General features: G+C 29.1%; 1 protein-coding gene across 1 annotated transcript; it reads right to left on the bottom strand.

Moving 5' to 3' along the window:
• Positions 1-4254: 4254 nt before the first annotated feature.
• On the bottom strand, positions 4255-10428 carry LOC101493713 (calcium-dependent protein kinase 8-like). The gene is made up of 8 exons (XM_004513713.4): positions 9792-10428; positions 7852-7975; positions 7611-7754; positions 6878-7030; positions 6606-6721; positions 6314-6481; positions 5559-5789; positions 4255-4988 (listed from the first exon to the last, which is right to left on the bottom strand). The coding sequence occupies exons 1-8, from the start codon at positions 10287-10289 to the stop codon at positions 4833-4835; spliced, it is 1590 nt and encodes a 529-aa protein (XP_004513770.1). The 5' UTR covers positions 10290-10428; the 3' UTR covers positions 4255-4832.
• Positions 10429-19101: the final 8673 nt, after the last annotated feature.

Below are 19101 nucleotides of genomic sequence, written 5' to 3'. Positions count from 1 at the left end.
ATTTATCTTTATTGATTGATATAAAGCATGATTCATCAGGTAGTTCTTCAAGATACAAAACATATAAATTTTTCTTTCGATTTCCAGAAAATAGAATTTCTCCAGTTTTTGTTTTTTCTGATTTACATACCTTTGGTTTGAAAATGACTTCACATCCATTGTCACATAGCTGACTTATACTTAACAGATTGTATTTTAAACCTTCCACATATTGAACATCATTTATTTGAGCAGAGTTTGTCTAACCAATGGTTCCATTACCTTTAATCTGAGTTTGATTGTCATTTCCAAAAGTGATCGATCCTCCATCCTTCTTGGTGAATGTTATGAAGCAGTTTTTATCTCCTGTCATGTGTCTTGAGCAGCCATTGTCCAAGAACTAAGGCTTTCTCTTTATATTTGGAAAACCAACCTACATATGATATTATTTCAGCCTTAGGTACCCACTTTGTCTTAGGTCCTGGAGAGTTAGCTTTAACATTTCCTTTTTCTTTGAAATGATATATCATTCCTTTATTCTTGAAACTAGCTGAGTTTTTAGTTGTTGATTTTGAAATAGGTTTAACAATCTGATTTTCAAAAGGTTTAAACTTTGGTTTGAAAGAGTTTCCATATCGTTCAGCTTGTGTTTTCGAACTTTCTCCGTTTAGGAAACATTCTGGAGATTGTTCTCCTTTTTGCAGTTTTTTCACAACTGTTTTTACAAAATGATTTCCTCTTTCAATTACCTTTTTCCTTTCAATCTTTTCATCTCTTTTTCTAAAATAGCAAGCAAATTCTAGATGTCCAAGTTTTTTACAATATGGGCTTCTAGTTTTGCATTTTGCTTCCTTTCTTTCTGGGACAAAGAAATTTTCATATAGCTTGGTTTTTAGGGTTTGAAGGATATTCTGCTTTGTAATGTCCTAATTTGTTGCATCCAAAGCATGTGACTTGACTTTTGTCAACCACTATTTTGGGATTATTATTTGAAATCCCTTTTTGATTTGATCTCTTCTTCTCATCATTCTCTGTATTCTTCTGGTGAGAAGAGCAATTTCATCAGCATCTTCTTGTTCATTTTCTTCTGGTTCTTCCTCTAATTGTGCTGAGATTTTTTCTTGGGAAGCTTTTAGTGTTATTGCCTTTCCTTTCTTGATTGGTTTGTCTTCTTGTAACAATACTTCATGTGCTCTTAATGTTCCAATTAATTCTTCCAGAGGCATTGATTCAAGATTCTTGGCTTGACTTATAGCTGTTACCATTGGTGGTGTGTTTGAGGATCCTCCTTCAACAATGTATTTTGCTTTCGACATTCTTCTAGATCTTTTCTCTAGCACTTGTTAGGTATTTTTTGAACTTTCTAGAGACTGAGCTCTGATGCCAATTGAAGTAACAATGTCGATTTACAAGGAAGGGGGTTTGAATTGTAAATGTACCTTTTAAAAATTCCTGTTAAAAGCTTAAGAAAATATCTCAAGATTGATCTTGGTTATGAAAACAGAGAAACGAAGAACGTTCTTGATTTTATTATAAAACAGAGAACGTTCCTTGATTAGCTTAAAACAGAAAATCAGTTTGTGTTTTAACTTAGTTAATCAATTAAGTTTAACAAATAAAGAGATAGGATAGAGAATACCACACAAAGAAATATCCTGGTTCACCCAACTTGGGTTACGTCCAGTCCTCACACTGTGAAATTTTCAACTAAGTGTTTAAAACAAAGAACCTTCTTGATTTTATAGCACCTAGTCTAGATCAACCTTGATCTGTTTCAATCTCTATTACTTTCCACCCAGAAAGCAATAACAGCACCTATCTAACTTTGATAGGATTCAATACAATCTAAACAAACTATAAAGAAACTCTTATAGTTTGAGTTTTTACAATAAGATTGTTTTTTTGACATAATCTAAGATATCTCAACTCTTGTTTGAGATTTGATTCTTTACAAAGAAATCAGTAATGATCAAGCAATCTGATATGAGACTTTAGAACTGCTTCTTCTTTGCGAATTTTGAGAACTTCAATTATGTGTATGTGATTGATTTGTGGGATTTTACAGCACTTGATTTTCTTGCTTTGCTCCTGGATATTGGCCTTCTATTTATAGGCTTTAGAAGCATTTAATGAGGGTCAAAAAGATTTGTTGGTAGTGCTCTGTATTTTTGACTGAAACCAATATTTCAGAATAAAAATAATCCAGCCTTTGATTTAAAACTGCTTTTGACTTTTTTGTTACAGCTTTAAATCAATTTTGTCTTATAGTTAAAAAGCGTTTGAAGTTTCTCCCTTGATCTTGGATGGTACAGTTTCGATCTTGAGTCTTGAATGGAGCCAATCGAGTTTGAAGAAGAATTATAAGCCATTGCAAAAGAGAACAAACTATTGCTGGAGTTATGCAGAAAACGGAGATTGATTATCAATCTGGATCTGTCAATTTGATCTTTCTGGAGTTTTGATGATCAATCTGGAGTTCCTGTTTTGATCATTTTGGATGTCCTTTGCAATGTCTAATCATATATCAAGGTTGATCAAACTTTCTTGACAGTTTGATTTTAGAGTTACAAACTGTTCTTATTTTTGATTGTTTTTGAGTCCTTTTATTTTAGTGATCAGATAGCCTTTTTGATTTGGGATGAATCCTACTTGTTCCTTGCCATGTACTGATTATATTTGAATGAAATTTCGAGGCAGAATCTTTGTTAAAGAGGTGGAGAATGATTGGTCAATATGTTGCGATGAACATTCTTGAAACTGGAGATCATTCTCTGTTTTTATGCAGAACATTCTTATTGTTGTCTTTTCTGCTTTGCTTGATTCTATTCTTAAATAAATTCACTCAAAAGTGCAAGTTAAATTAACATAACATTTTAGAATTATAATTAACTTTCTTAATTAACATTTCTTTATTTTCATCAAAATTTTAAATATGAAGTTTGTCTCAACAAATCCAACTCAAATGAAATTAATCGGTTTAAATGTCTGATGTGGTAAAAAAAATGGTTCAACACAACCCGTCCACTCCTACTTATAGGTACTTGTTAAAGAATAAAAAATGAAATTTTACTTTGTCAAAAAAAAAAAAAAACTTTTTATATTGAATATGAGTGAAAAGTTATGCATTCAAGTTTTAAAAAGTTTAAACTTTGGTGTGTTCAATATAAAGTTTCCTTTTTCGATTTCTTAACAAGTATTCTTTCCTAAGGGTTGAGAAGAACACTTGTTAACATGATATTTTCTATTTGTTATCATTAAGAATAAAATGGATAGTTTGAGCCAAATGTGTGATAAGAGAATACTCAAGTTTTTTTTTTTTAAGGTATGATAGGGTCCAAAAATATTTTAAGAGTACTATAGGACCCAAAAAAATTTGAGTACTATTGAGCCCAAAAAATACTAAAGACATGAAGGTACACCCTACATTATAGGAAAAATAAAGACATGAAGGTACACCCTACATTATAGGAAAAATAAGGTCGAAACAAGGTTGAAATTTTTTGACAAATAAAAAAGAAACGAAAAAGAAATAGTCATATTTTTTTATGTTATTTAAAATTTAAACAAAAAATAAGTTTTTGAATTTTTATTATTATTTTTATTAAGGGATCTAATTTTTAAGATTAAAAAATGTCTCTAAAATGTTTGAGACGGCTTAAATATATAAGATTAGTTAATAAAAAAATAGAGTGTCTAAAATCTTTTTCTTAATTGTTTTGAGTAGATCCATCCCGCTTAAAGAGATTATTTCTTATTAGGACCTTCTAAATTTAGATAGTGAGATAAATCGATCAAAAATATGAAATCTTCACCATAGAAGATTATTAGTTAGGAATGTGGGGGTAATTAGATCATAATTAAATTTACTATGCAAATATGACTTGCTTCTTGATAAAAAAACAATTAGATTAGAGGAATCACATCATTTAAAAAAAAACCAATTAACGTCGCTGAGAATTTACAATGAAATATACATATAACTTATCGACACAAGATTTCAATCTTGAACTCAAGTTATAATGTGTGTGAGCAAGAGATTCAACCATCTTTACCATTAAAGCATTTTTTAACTTCAACGGAAGTAGCTTTCAAACTAAAAACACTAGACCAAAAGCACCCTCAAAGACATAACATCCATTAAAAACAAATATAACCATCAAGATTAATATCCATGAATGAAAATTCTTTTTGTTATATGTGTACAAGGACATAATTAAATACGCTAATAACCTAGTTAAACCTTAATCATGTGATCTTTATCTATACAGGAGAGTATTAGACAACAAATATGTATATATATTCGGCTAAAAGTGCCAAATGATTAATATAATATCAATGTAGGCATGGATATTAGAAATATTTACAGTCACACAATATAATGACTTGTACAAACCTCCATCCTAACATTTTCTCCAACATTGCCCTCATCAAACAAAAATGGAGAAAAGTAAATAAATAAATAAAAAGAAACAACAAATCATACAGACATCACTGCTCAGTTGGCACCAAAAGGATGTGTATCGTTGCTTCTGTATAAACTGAGTTTGGTGCTCCCAATAGCTACCCAAACACTCAGACTTATATCCTATTTCATCCCAAAAATTGGGGTGAGGAGGGTTAGAGTCAAGATCCTCTCTATTGTCACTCACCATTTCTCCTCTCTATTTCTAAAGTTTTCAGGTTTTTTGGGGTGTATTTAAGGAGAAGATGAGAAATGGAGAGGATGTTAACTCGGTCAGAAGCATATGAGAAAAATTAGAAAAAAGAATTATAATGAAGGAAACAGAAAAATGATGACAACTTCATCTGTCATATTTGCCTTTCAAGGAGTAAAATTAGGCATTTTCTAAAATTCATCTACCCTCATTTTTCACTGCTAATGACCCCTCCTTCATCAGTTTCAGACTTAGATTGGTAAACCTCTCTCGTGAAAATTGTCTTGATGCTTTTCTCCAATCTGTTCCAGCCTTCATCATTGCAGCAAATTCCTCATAACTTATGCTTCCATCCTACAAATTCATGAAAAAAAATATTAAAGAGTGGCTTCAAAAAAGATACATTAAACATCTACAAGCAACTTTGTTTAAAAGTTATAATCTGATCAAGAGAATAATTATATAGATCCATCCATATTATAGGATTCACCACAAAACACCACTAGAAAGGAACTCTACATGTCTCGTAAATACACCTCAGTTGGTAGTTCCAAGGACATTGATATGTAGGGGTTTGTGTTCAAACTCGGGATTCTCCACTTCTACACACTTAAAGTGTGCGAGTCTAACCACTAGACTACTTGATAAAAAAAAAAAAAAAAGAAAAAAAAAGAAAGGAACCATCCATAGGTGTATCATCGATGCAGGATGACTTAAAACTTAAAAGTCCAATTTTGTCTTCTAGATAGAAAAAAAGGAAACACAAGAGGAAAGTACAATGAGTTTGAAGTATATGTAAGGTAATATATAATTTAACTCATCACAAGAAAATTGATCTGATGATTTCGTCAAGGATAATCCCAATTGGAATTAAAGCATAAACAAACATTCATTGAAAATTGACCAAAAGTGAAATATACTGACCTTATTTGTGTCCACATCATGCATAATTGCATTAATGACTTCTTCACTGTTTGTGTCAACCTCATCAGCTAAGGCATTACGTAACTCCTCAAGTTCAATAAACCCGGATTGATTTTTATCAAAAAATTGGAAAGCTCTGAGAAGGTGTTCGTCATGTGATATCTTTCTAAGATGAATAGATATGGCTACAAACTCTCCATAATCTAGGTAACCATCTTTGTCTACATCACCCTGTAAAAGCAGCTCCCAAAGATTAGAATTTGAAGCGATAACTTTTAAAGGGCATATAGTACCTTCATATATTACTTTCTATTACATAGGTTCGTTATATTTGGTTCTGCGGTAGCAAAAATTGATTTTAAATGAATTGATTTCTTAAAATTGATTCGAAGTAAAAGTGAGTTAAATGTAAATCAATTGTTGAGGCAAAGACTCTAAATTCTAGCTTCAAGTTAAAATCAATTCTAAAGGCATCAATTCTACTTAAACACATTCAAACATGTGTATATTAATATTATACCTCTAAAATAAAATTTTCTTAATCCAAAAGTTAAACCAAACATACATAAAACAGAGAGAATTAAGAATGTCTGCTTGTGAAAAATTATTAGTTCAAACATGACTAATATCGAGTATACGAACCAATACACTCGGAAAATCACCCAAGATGACAATTAGTTTTTGAAAAACTACTTATTTCTATAATCAATTATGGAACAAATATAAAAGATCCCAGATAATGGGAATATACTTACAGCTTCCATAAGTATTTGGACGTCTCCATCAGGAATTTGGTGGCCTAGTTTATGCAACCCTACTCGTAGTTCGTCAATGTCAATTTTGCCTTTGTTTTCTGTATCCATCAGCTGGAATCCCTCTTTTATTCCAGCCACTTCTTCTATAGACAAATGGTCTGCAATAACCTGCTCACATGAAAGCCAATATAATATAAGCAAAAACTTGACAAAATAAAAGGATCATATATATATGGATAAACATTTTTGAAATCATTTCCCATGAGATATTCAAGTATTACTGAAACATTACCCTCAATGCTGTTTTCTTAAGTTTGTTCATTACAGAAAATTGCATGAGCCTTGCTCTGACGGTTTCTCCTAATGAAACATTAGGGGCTGTCTTTGCATTCTGTAACCATGGATGATCTGCATTAAATTAAATTAACAAACAATGTTAACATTCCCACATTTCAGTTACTTTTTGTAGACAGACCTTTCATCTGCTAAGCAGAAAATATTCCACACAATTCTGTTTTACTTCATCTACCTATGCATTCTATTATTGTATGAACTGCATATTACCTAACACTTCCTGAGCAGTAAGCCGGCGCTTTGGGTCCGGATCAAGCATCTTCTTAACAAGGTCTTTTGCATTATCAGATACGTTTGGCCATGGCTCCCTTTTAAAGTCAATAACAGATCGTATAATTGCTTGAGCAACTCCTTGCTCAGTTTCTGCATTTTAACAAAGAGGAGATTTAGAAAATCAAATTTATCACACAGAAGAAAGCAAGAAATAATGATATACTAATAGATATTGCATTGGTGCATACAAAAATAAATAAAAATTATTACAATATCATCATTAAGTTATATCACACAAACCAATGTAAATTACAAGGTAAAAAAATATCACTTAAGCAAAAAAAAATACCATCTTCATCCACATAAGAAAGATCATGGTATATGATTTTATGACAACAAGACCCTTTCCAAATAGTTATATAGTAACTAAATAAATCACCATTTTCGGAACAAAAAACCACCATTTTCGGAACAAAAAATCACCATTTTAGGGGTCAAAAATCTAGGATGGGACCAAAACTGCAACAATGTGATAATTTGGGGACAATAAAATCGATTTTAAAATAAGGGGATTATTTCATAAATGTGATAAAATAGGGGGATTAAAAGTGCAATTAAACCTAATAAATATGTGAGCTCCACAGTCACCTACAAGCGATATTAAGCTATTTAATTTAAGATTTCTTACACACAAAAGCCAAATACAGCATTCACAAGATAAAAAACCAACCTGCCCAAAAGGGAGGAACACCACAAAGTAAGATGTAAAGAATTACTCCAGCACTCCATATATCAACTTCAGGGCCATAATTTCTCTTTAATACTTCAGGGGCCATGTAATATGGACTTCCAACTATCTCATTAAATTTATCACCTGCAGAGAATGGAAAACTTCAGCTAACTGTACCAAAATGATGAACAAGCTTCAAACAACAACATTAAGTGATTCAATAACTAGCAAAAAGCATTACCTGGTTTAAAGAAAATTGACAAACCAAAGTCAATAGCTTTCAAGGGTGATGTTTCCTTCTTGTCTGCAAACAAAAAGTTCTCGGGTTTGAGATCCCGATGTATAACTCCATGTTTGTGGCATATCTAAAACAAAACAAAATACAAAAATAATCAAAACTAAATCCCAAATTTATAATAACCAACAGAAGGAAAAAAAATCACTCAAGCACATCAACGCAACGAAAGCAAACAATCTTCGTACAAACCAAGAAACAAATTATACCATGCGCTTACATTTTAACTCCAAATATTAACATGATATATACTATATTTGCAAAAACTTTGATGAGAGAGATCCTCAAAGTAGTTCTTTCACCAATAGAAAACAAAGTAAATGCCATTTATAATATATATCCCATAACCATGGTGAGAGAATAATATAAAACATAACACAAGATATGGTATTCTTCAAGTTCAACTCATCTTATGCAGTGTTTCCACATATGTGACCAAGGGGCTAAGCTTACTAAACAAACTTGTACTTGGACTAAAGGTACTCTACTCTAACTTCATTAATCCATAAATCACACTCAATTATATGTATGAGTTTTTTAATTGAAATTTGGTTTATCACTCATGGAAAAATCCTAATAAATTAATAGGTGTTTATGAATAAGCAGCTAATAAAGAGCTTCTGAAAAATTGTCGTATGGGTTAGTTGATTTCAACCTAAAAGGGAAGCTCTTGGTTAGAATGTTCATTACTATGACAAGATCATTCCAACTTTACACTAAAATAACAACAAAAAATTACTAAAATCCTTTTAATATCTGAATATTTTGCTTTGTTGTGGAAACAACACTGTACTTATGTGAAGGACAATTACTTATTTAATATGTCAATTAAACTACACTGAAAGGACAATTACTCATTTAATTATTTCAAAACATTTGACGTCAAATTCATAAACTCAGTTAAAAAGTAGTTTCAAATTTCAAAAGATATTCTTATTTGACCATATTACTTTTCCACTCCATAAATGCTATCAATACCTTCTTAATTTTTCACCGGTGACTTTGATCTTAACTTATCTTAAAGTCATGGATATGGTTGTGATTTGTTGAGTTTTTTTTTTTTTTTAATAATTCCATTTTCAAAATTATTGACCCAAATACTTCCTTTTAAAAACTATTAATCAAACTATACTCTTTTGTTTTTTAAGTTACAAGATGACTTCTTTAAGAAACTTGAGTTTCACATTGTAACTTTCTGAAGTAATTTAAAAAAAAAGAGAATTTCAACTTTTTTTCAATTTTTTTTCAAATTAAAAAAAAAAGTATATATATATATATATATAATTCATATAAATACATAACTATAAATTAAATTACGATAAATTTTAATGTTATGTATTTTTTGAATTATATTAATTATATAACCTTTTTTATTTTGTTAATTTAAACAAAATTAAACAAAAATTGAATTTTTTTTTTTTTTTGAAAATTACTTCAGGAAGTAGTCATCTGAAACATGTTAATAGTTTTCAAAATATTAGAATAAATTATTTTTAGAATAGGATTATTCAAAAAAAAAAACCCTGATTTCTTAGCATACTAACCTTATTTAGAAATTAAACTGTTATATTAAACCAGTCCAAACATTAACAATTTAAGAAAGTAATTATTATGAGTAAAAACAAGAAATAATTAATACTAATAATGATTAACTGGCATATCTTATTAGTGTAAAACGTTTTAATCCATAAATCACACTCAATTATAACTATGATCGTTTTAAAAGTAATTATGATCAAAATGAAAAAACTTCAATGATGCGACGATGTTTCTTCGTGTTCAAACTGTCAAGATCCAAATAAATAAATAACAAAATAAAATAAAACTGAAAAGCAATTAGTATAATATAATAATTTAAAAAAAAAAATGAGAATAGTGATTATGACCTGAACAACTTGAACGGTGGTTTTAACGACGGAAGCAGCGGCGCGTTCGGTATAATGTCCTTTTGCAACAATCCGATCAAAAAGCTCACCACCTTCACAAAGTTCCATAACAAGATGAACGGCATCGTCGTCTTCATACGTATCCTTCAACGACACAATGTTGGGATGCTTAGGCATGTGTCTCATAATCGCAACCTCTCTTCTAACATCTTCAATATCAATCGTTGTTCTAAGTTTACTCTTCGAAATCGACTTGCACGCTAATTCCTCTCCCGTTTCTTTGTCTTTGCATAGATACGTTATTCCAAATTCTCCTCTCCCTAGTTCCCTCCCTAAATCATATTTAAGCCCAATCTCTCGGCCCGTGGGCTCCTTTAATACTACCAGTTTTTTGTTTTTGTTGTTGTGCTTCTTGTTGTTCTTCGGCCCATCCTTTCTGGGCTTTTCCTTTTGTTTCTTGTTCGTAATAACGGATGGAGTCGTACAACAATTTCCCATCTAATTAAGATCCTGTTGTTTATGGAGAATTATTTTTATTAATATTTTCGATTTCAAGATCTATAATAATAATAATAAGGTGAAGAAATGAAGAATGGTGTGAGAGAGTGAATTTAAAGGAGGGTTTTGGGAGACAAAGGAAATTAATTAATGTGAAAGAAAGGAAGGAGATGGTCAAAGATGATGAGCAAACACGTCCATGATCTCCTTCCCTTCCTTCTTTCGCTTCCTCTTTCTTGTTTCTCTCTCTTTTGATTTTTCTCTCTCTATCTAGAACTAGATAAAGGTAAACTCTCAATGAGATGCTTTCTTAGTTTACCAAATTTGTCTTTCATAATATCTAGTTTTTAAATGTTTACTGATTTTTACTTTCTCTTTATTTTATTTTTGGCAAATGTAATTTAGTCCTTACCTTAGCTGTATTAGGAAAATTGTATTTATGGTACCTGGGATACTTCCTTTGACTGCCATCTTTTCTTTTCTATAATTTCCTTATTGCTATTTTAACAACATAATAATTTTTAATATATTAATTTCTCGCCGGTTGGGAACAACTTGACTAAAGTGCACTTAGCATATTTAGTTTCAATTTTAAGATAGAAAATATTGATTCTAGAAGTTGAAAAAAATTTATTCGAGAAGTAGAAAATTAAAAGTCCTACCGAAAACAAAGTGTATAATTAAAATTGTTGATATAAATGCTTTGAAACATCATATTGATAGACGCTTGAATTGGGAATGGTTTGTCATTTGGATTTTTTTATCTCGATTGGAAAAAACCGCTAAAATTGAATTGGAACGGAAATAAATCGGGAAAATTGTTGGTTATCGGATTTAACATGGTTCATAAAAAACGCATTTTTTTAAATAATTATCCAAAAGAAAATAGTTTCTTTTTTACTTTTTAAGCATTTCGAGCTTTTTACTTGATATTTTCTTGGCAGGTGTTTGAGTTTCTTGGTCATTTAGAATCAAATGGTAAAATGCTAAATAGAGTTAAATATATACATGTAAAAGAGAAGATTGGTACAAGAATAGTGTGTTGGGAGATGATAAAATAATTAAAAAAAATTGTAAAGATATATTTGTTGTAGAAGAAAAAAAAATATTTTTATTTTCAAATTAGAAAAAGGGAAATTATTATTAATAATATTGATTAATGGTTAATTTACGATTATTTTGTACGAAATTTTAATTTTATCACTTGAAATTACAAATTAAGGAAGATCTAAAAATTAGTGGTTAGAGGGGCTAGGAGGGAATATGTTCACATTAATTTTGATATGGTAAGTCGGGTAGTTAGTGAGGTGAACTTAGATTCTGAAAGTAGTTTTAGTAGTATATATATTACAGAATATAAATATTGTGTACACTAAAATTTCAATAGACATGTTAAGAGAGATAGAAATATAGATGTGATATAAATAAAAAAATTAGATATTAAATTATGTATGAAAATTAAAATTCATAAACATAAAAGTTGTTGCACAAAATAAATTATAATCGAAAAATGAAATGACTAATGAAAGGTGTTTTGTGATTTTTTTTTTCTTTCTAAATATATATCATCAAAAACAGAGTTTCTTTTTAATAACTAATTTTAAAAAAAAATTTATTAAATTATTCCCTTTTCAAAAATATATATCAATATACCCCCTTTTTCTTCTCTCTTACAAGTCGTATTTGCAAATTGTGACTTCTTTAAGAAAGTATGTGTTTGCAAAGGCGACTTCTTTAAGCAAATTTTCAAAAAAGAAATTAATTTTTTTCAAATTAACAAAAAAAAATTATATATATATATATATATATACATAATTAATATAATTCATAGAAATACATAAACACGAATTTTAAATTACATAAATTGATTAGAGTTTTCTGCAACATTTAGACAGTGTTTTCGAGTATGACCAGTTAAACGACATAGTCCGTATTTTCTTAGCACTCTTTCAAAAAAAAATTTAACAAATATATGTAATTAATATAATTCATTTATAAAAAACAACATCACAAAATTTACAAAAGTTACGATAAAATTAATGTCGAATGTGACATCTACTACCAAATTGCCGAAATTTTCTCACATGTATGGAAATTTTTATAAATTAAAATGGTTGAGAGAAACATTTTCAATGTTAACTCCTGAATCATTGGATGAAGAAATAATTATACATTGTAGAGTATACATTTTAGAATTAATCGGCGGCATGCCCGACAAATCCCACAACAGAGTACATATTATGTGGTTGCACTTGTCTTGTTGAGAGATTTGCGAGAGACGGGAGAATACAGTTGGGTTTCATGTTTTTGAAACCACTTTATAGAGAATTGTGGCGTGCATCTGAATCTGATGTTATGTCGATAAGTGGATGTTCACATTTACTTCAAACTTGGACATGGTACCATATGTCATTTCTTGCACCAATAATTAATCTTGAGCCTCATTTTCCATTCACAAAAAAGTAAATATCAAAAAAAGTAAATATTATATTTATAAAACTATTAATTAATACACTAACATTCAAATTTATTTTCATAAATATAGTGGAAAGGGTATGAAATTTGGCAATACACCTCATTATCTTACCGTTGGATATCGATCAAAAATGGAGCACCGTTAACGATGTAATATATTAAAAAGGTTAATTTATTTCTATTACGTGTGAGAAAATATCGGCAATGTGGTAATGGAGGCAACATTCGACATTAATTTTATCGTAATTTTTGTAAAATTTGTAATTTTTTTATGAATGAATTATATTAATTATATATATTTGTTAAAAAAATTGAAAAAGTGTCAAGAAAATGTGGACTATACTGGTTAACTGGTCATACTCGAAAACATTGCCAAAATATTACAAGCAACTCTAGTTAATCTATGCAATTTAAAATTTGTATTTTATGTATTTTTATGAATTATATTAATTATCTATATAATATTTTATTTTTATTAAATTGGAAGAAAAAAATTGAAATTTTTTTTTTGTTGAAATATTGCTTAAGGAAATCGCATTTGCTAACGCGAAGAAAGTCACCATTTGAAAAGAAAAGGCATCTTGTAGAAGAGAAAAAAAAAAAGATATTTTTATATATAGTTTTGAAAATGGAATAATTTGATAATTTTTTTAAAGAAACAGGGTATTAAAAAAAAACTCAAAAACAATTAAGAATAGTATCTTTCTGTTTATTTGTCACGAGCGTTTGAATGAGCAAGGAATATGGCTATAAGCCTATAACTTCTGTAGTGTTTAACATAAAGTCAAACTTGAAAATAAGAATAGCTATGAGTAGATTTAATAATAATAATAGTACATCAATTAAATTTGGCAGGAGGGGCAGACTCTTTAATAATGCATGTAGTTTCGTCCCCGGATACGGTGTCAGTTTCAATGCAAATGAATATTATTTTTACATGCAATATATTATAAGACATTTTACATGCAATATATTAGAAATTATGAAATTTTTAAGTAAAATTAATCTATAAAATTATGTTATTTTGAATTTTATGTTAATTTTTGTTCACTGCTATTTAATATATTAAATTGAAACGTTAAGAATATTATTTGATTATCACATATTTAATTAAGGATAAACTTCAAGTAAACGTACTTTACAACTTTTGAACTAATGTTTCTTCAAGTTCATTGTTCGGGTTGGTTTTCTAAACATATTTTTCCATCTTTTGATATGTGTGGGGGTGTCTTGAGTAAAATTGTTTTCTACTAAATTATTTATAATTCTTTTAAAGTAATTTTAATTTTAACCTCAATTTGAAGTTTTATTCGAAAATGAATTTATAAATTTAAATTTATTGTTCAATACATTTATTTATTTATTTATATATATATATATATATATATATATATATATATATATATCATTCACACAATAAATTACTTAAGAACAACTCAATAACTTTTTTCAATAATTTTTAGTACAAAATGTATAAAAATGAGACCAAAATTACAAAAGAGATATAAATAAAAGACAAATCGGAAACTTCCAAACAAAGCACCAACTAAAAGGTGATGCATCCACACACCTCGCTCTACACCTAAATAAACCAAATGATTGGTCAACCATTGACATAACTCTACATTAAAACATTTCATCTTTGTTTTCATCCATCGCCAAGACATAATCTTCATGCATGCAATCATTTTAAGTCTCCAAACGAAATCAAACTTTTACTTAATAAGAATGTTTTATATTTTAATATTTTTAAATTTATATTAATAAAATCTTATTTAAAATTAATATTCTTTTAAATTATATTAACTTATTTTACTTAATTAATAATTAAAAATAAATATTATAAAAATCAATTATAATAATAATAATAATAATAATAATAATAATAATAATAAATGATTTCTTATTCTAACTTGTATAAAAAATGTTTCTTATAAAAATTTAGTAATTTTATTAACAAAAATAATATTGTAGGCTCTAAAAAATCTCATGAAAATCTGCTATAGATTTATGGGTTGACTATGTTAGTTTAATTTACTTCTTTTTTGAAAAATTAGTTGTTGATTTACGATGTTAGTAGTAAAAATTTGAATATTCCCAAAAAAATTCATATATCTTTGAACAACCATTTAATTTATTTTAATTAAAATAATTCCTTAAAAAGATTTAATTTATATATACGGCCGATGTAAAGAGTTTTTATATTGTCAACTAACCAAAATAGTTAAATCATTAAAGATATAATGCATAACAATTAAATTCTTTTCAATATGTTGGGTGGATCCACTCTCCAATTAGAACCTACCAAGTTTAATAGTATTATTATTATTATTATTACTATTAGTATTATTATTGCTATTATTATTAAAGAAAAAAATAATAATGAATATATATTTTATTGGACTTGGCCCATGAGAAGAAGAAAAAAAAAAGAGAGATTTTGAAATCTCTAATAGAAACAGTGTCTAAGAAAAAATAAGGAAAAGGCACGTGGCGACAGTAACAAATAGACTAAGAAACAAATTGAGTTTTGATAGTAACAGTTGTGTAGCAAACTTGTTCCGTTTAATCTATAATTTTAGTATGTTATTTCTACCACTAAATTTGTTATTTTAATATACAATTTTACCTTCTCCAATAGTTACTTTGAAATATCCACTTTAGTGGAAGGTTGTTACTATTGTTGATTAATATTCCCTAGTGTTATTAGGAAGACTCTAGTGCACCTATTAATTATTATAACGGATGTTTTTACTGGACTAAGTCCCGTGGTTTTTATTCTCTCAATTTGAGGGAAGTTTTCCACGTTAAAAATTGTGTTTGTCTGATATTTAATTTTCTGTCAATTATTATTACTCTATGAAATTGTATTTTCTGTTAGGCTATTTATTTTATATGCACAGGTTGGGGAAAAAAATATGTTGCATCATTGAGATAGTTATCTTTGATTTTTCCCAACAAAGTGGTATCTAGAGCTCGGTTGATTTGATTTGTGCATTTAAATGGAAGAGAAAAATAAAGGTCCGAATATGATTAAACCCAACTATTCTAATTACACATTTTGGAAGACTCTCATGGAAGAAATGCTATACAGTAAAGATTTGTATGATCCTATTGAGGGTGACACTGCTAAACCCACAAATAAATACGACGTTTAAGTGGAAGAAGATGAATAGAAATGCATGGGCGTTGATCAGACAGTGGTTATTTCTGTGTATATCCACATGTTAAAATTGAAATAAATGCTAACAGAATGTGAGAGAAATTAAAAGAGGTTTATGAATGAAATAATGTGCAAAATAAAAGCATCCTTGAATCGGATGTTGGTGCATATGAAATACAAAGATTGAGATTCAATGGCAGAACATATTAGTATTTTTAGAATATAGTGAATTAGTTGACAATGGAAGAAATGCTATACAGTAAAGATTTGTATGATCCTATTGAGAGTGACACTGCTAAATCCACAAATAAATATGACGTTTAAATGGAAGAAGATGAATAGAAATGCATGGGCGTTGATCAGACAATAGTTGTTTATGTGTATATCCACATGTTAAAATTGAAATAAATGCTAACAGAATATGGGAGAAATTAAAAGAGGTTTATGAATGAAATAATGTGCAAAATTAAAGCATCCTTGAATCGGATGTTGGTGCATATGAAATACAAAGATTGAGATTCAATGGCAGAGCATATTAGTATTTTTAGAATATAGTGAATTAGTTGACAACGACAAATATTAAATTAGATTATGAGTTGCACGCGTTGTTATTGTTGAGTTCCTTGCTTGATAATTGGGAAATCCTTGTTGTGACATTGACGAATTCAGCTCGAATTCGAAAGCTGAAAATGTCAACAGTTAAAGAGAGCATGTTGAATGAAGAAGCACGAAGAAAGGAACAGGATTTGGTTGGTTCTTCCTCAAAGTTAGAAGCACTAGTTACATAGTCACGAGGGAGAAGTGAATCTAGAAACTTTCATAGACGCGACAACTTTGAAAGTCGTTGCAAGTCGAGGACTAGAAAAGAAGTGATATGTTACCATTATGGCAAAGCAGGTCATATAAAAAGAAATTGTAGGTTCCTTAAGAGAGATAAATCAAGGGAAATAGATGAAAATAGAGAAAAGAAAAATGATAAAGATACAAAAGAAGTTGCATCTATTAGTAATGTCTACACTGTTTGTGATGATAATTGCATAAACCTTGTATGTCAAGATTCAACTTGGGCTATTGATTTGGGGGCCTCATATCATGCTACCCCTAGACGTAATTTCTTCTTATCTTACAGTGTTGGTGATTTTGGCACGATAAAAATGGGAGATGAAGAAGTATGTAAAATCATCGGTATGGGAGATGTTTAGGTTGAAATTGGGATTGGTTGCAAGCTTCAATTGAAGAATGTTAGACATGTTCCTGATATTCGTATCAATTTGATTTCGGTGAAAGCCTTGGATATTAAGGGTTATCACATTTACTTTGGTGGTGGTGGTATATGTATAATCACCAAATGGTCTTTGGTGGTTGCAAAGGAGAAAAGTTCCACTTCTCTCTATAGGAAGCCTACGAAGCTATGCAAGGAAGAAGTTAATGCAGTTGAATACATTTTTTTTGATTTATAGCTTATGTGCCTTTGTCACTTGAGTGAGAAATGACTCAACATACTTGCGAAGAAAAGTTTCCTTCCTGTGAAAGGTACGTCTCTAAAAACATGGACTCGTTGTTTTGCTTGAAAACACCATATAGTCTCTTTTTATAATACTGGTCCTTATAAGAGGAAAAATATTATTGATTTAGTTCATACTAATGTTTGTATGATGGATAGTAAATCTCTTGGCGCTGCATCGTATTTTGTAACTTTTATAGACGACCACTCTAGAAAAGTGTGGGTCTTTCCTTTGAAATCTAAAGATTATGTACTTGGAGTTTTCAAGCATTTTCATGCAAGTGTTGAAAGAGAAAAGGAAAGGAAATTGAAATGTGTTCGATCAGATAACAGTGGTGAATATAGAGGTCCGTTTAAAGAGTATTGTAGAGAACATGGTATTATGATTGAGAAAACAGTTCCAAAGACAACTCAACATAATGGTTTTGTAGAGAGAATCAATTGTACGGTTAATGACATAATCAGATGTATGCTTTCTCATGCAAAATTATCAAAATCCTTTTGGGGTGAAGCAATGAAAACTGCAATGGATTTGATTCATCTTTCTCCTTCTATTCCACTTGATAGTGATGTTTCAAATATAGTGTGGACAGGGAAAGATGTCACTTACCTTCATTTAAGAGTTTTTGGCTGCAAATATTTTGTTCAAGTTCCAAATATGAGAGGTCCAAGCTTGATAGTAAATCCAAACAATGTGTGTTCGTCGATTATGGTGATGAAGAATTTGGTTATAGATTGTGGGATCCGGTTGACGAGAAAATTATTAGAAGTTGAGATGTTATATTTCTTGAAGACCATAATACTATTGAAGATTTTGATAAAGCTGATAAACATATATCAAATTTTAGAAGTTACATTGATGTTGCGCCTAAGTCCCCTGCATAAACTTTTGTTGGTGGGGGAGATATGTTGGAACCAAGTTTGTTTTACATTTAGAGTTTTGATAATAACAAAAGTATTTTTTGACAACAATATATATTTGACTTCAAAGAGTATGAAAGAAGGATCATATTTTTGAATAAAATCTAAAATAAGATTTGATTCAAATTATTATTGAAGAAAATCTAAAATAAGATTTTATTCAAATTTATAATTGATGAAAATCTAAAATAAGATTTGATTCATATTTATAATATTTGATAAAGTTCATAAGAAGATATAGTCAAGATTTGAAGAAGATTTTATCAACATTTGATGAAGATTTGATCAAGATTTATCTACAACAAAATATAAACAGAATCAATTTAAAGAATTTGCAAACGCAATCTGAATAAAAATAAAATATAATCAATCTGAAGAATTTACAAACTCAATCTAAACAAAATAGAAATAGAATCAATTTAAAGAATTTACAAACTCAATCTGAATAAGAAACAAATTGAAGCCTAAAGGAGTAAAGCTAAATTGAAGCCTAAATTGAAGCCTAAATTTTCACTTTAAACAGACACTCAAGGCTGAAGGAGTAAAGCTAAAGGAGTAAAGCATCAAAGAGCGGAAAAGAGTAGAAGAACTCAAGCTCAAAGTTCTCAATTCATCTTAGAATTCAAATAGAGAAACATTTGTTCAGATTTGAAATATTTTCTGAGTGTTGTTTTCTTAGAGTGTGAGAGTTTATTATTATTATTATTATTATTATTATTATTATTATTATTATTATTATTATTATTATT

Source organism: Cicer arietinum, chromosome 4 (assembly GCF_000331145.2).
Source record: "Cicer arietinum cultivar CDC Frontier isolate Library 1 chromosome 4, Cicar.CDCFrontier_v2.0, whole genome shotgun sequence".
Classification (NCBI taxonomy): Eukaryota; Viridiplantae; Streptophyta; class Magnoliopsida; order Fabales; family Fabaceae; genus Cicer; species Cicer arietinum.
The sequence above is the reverse complement of the archived record's forward strand: the minus strand, read 5'-3'. Positions and strand labels throughout refer to the sequence as shown.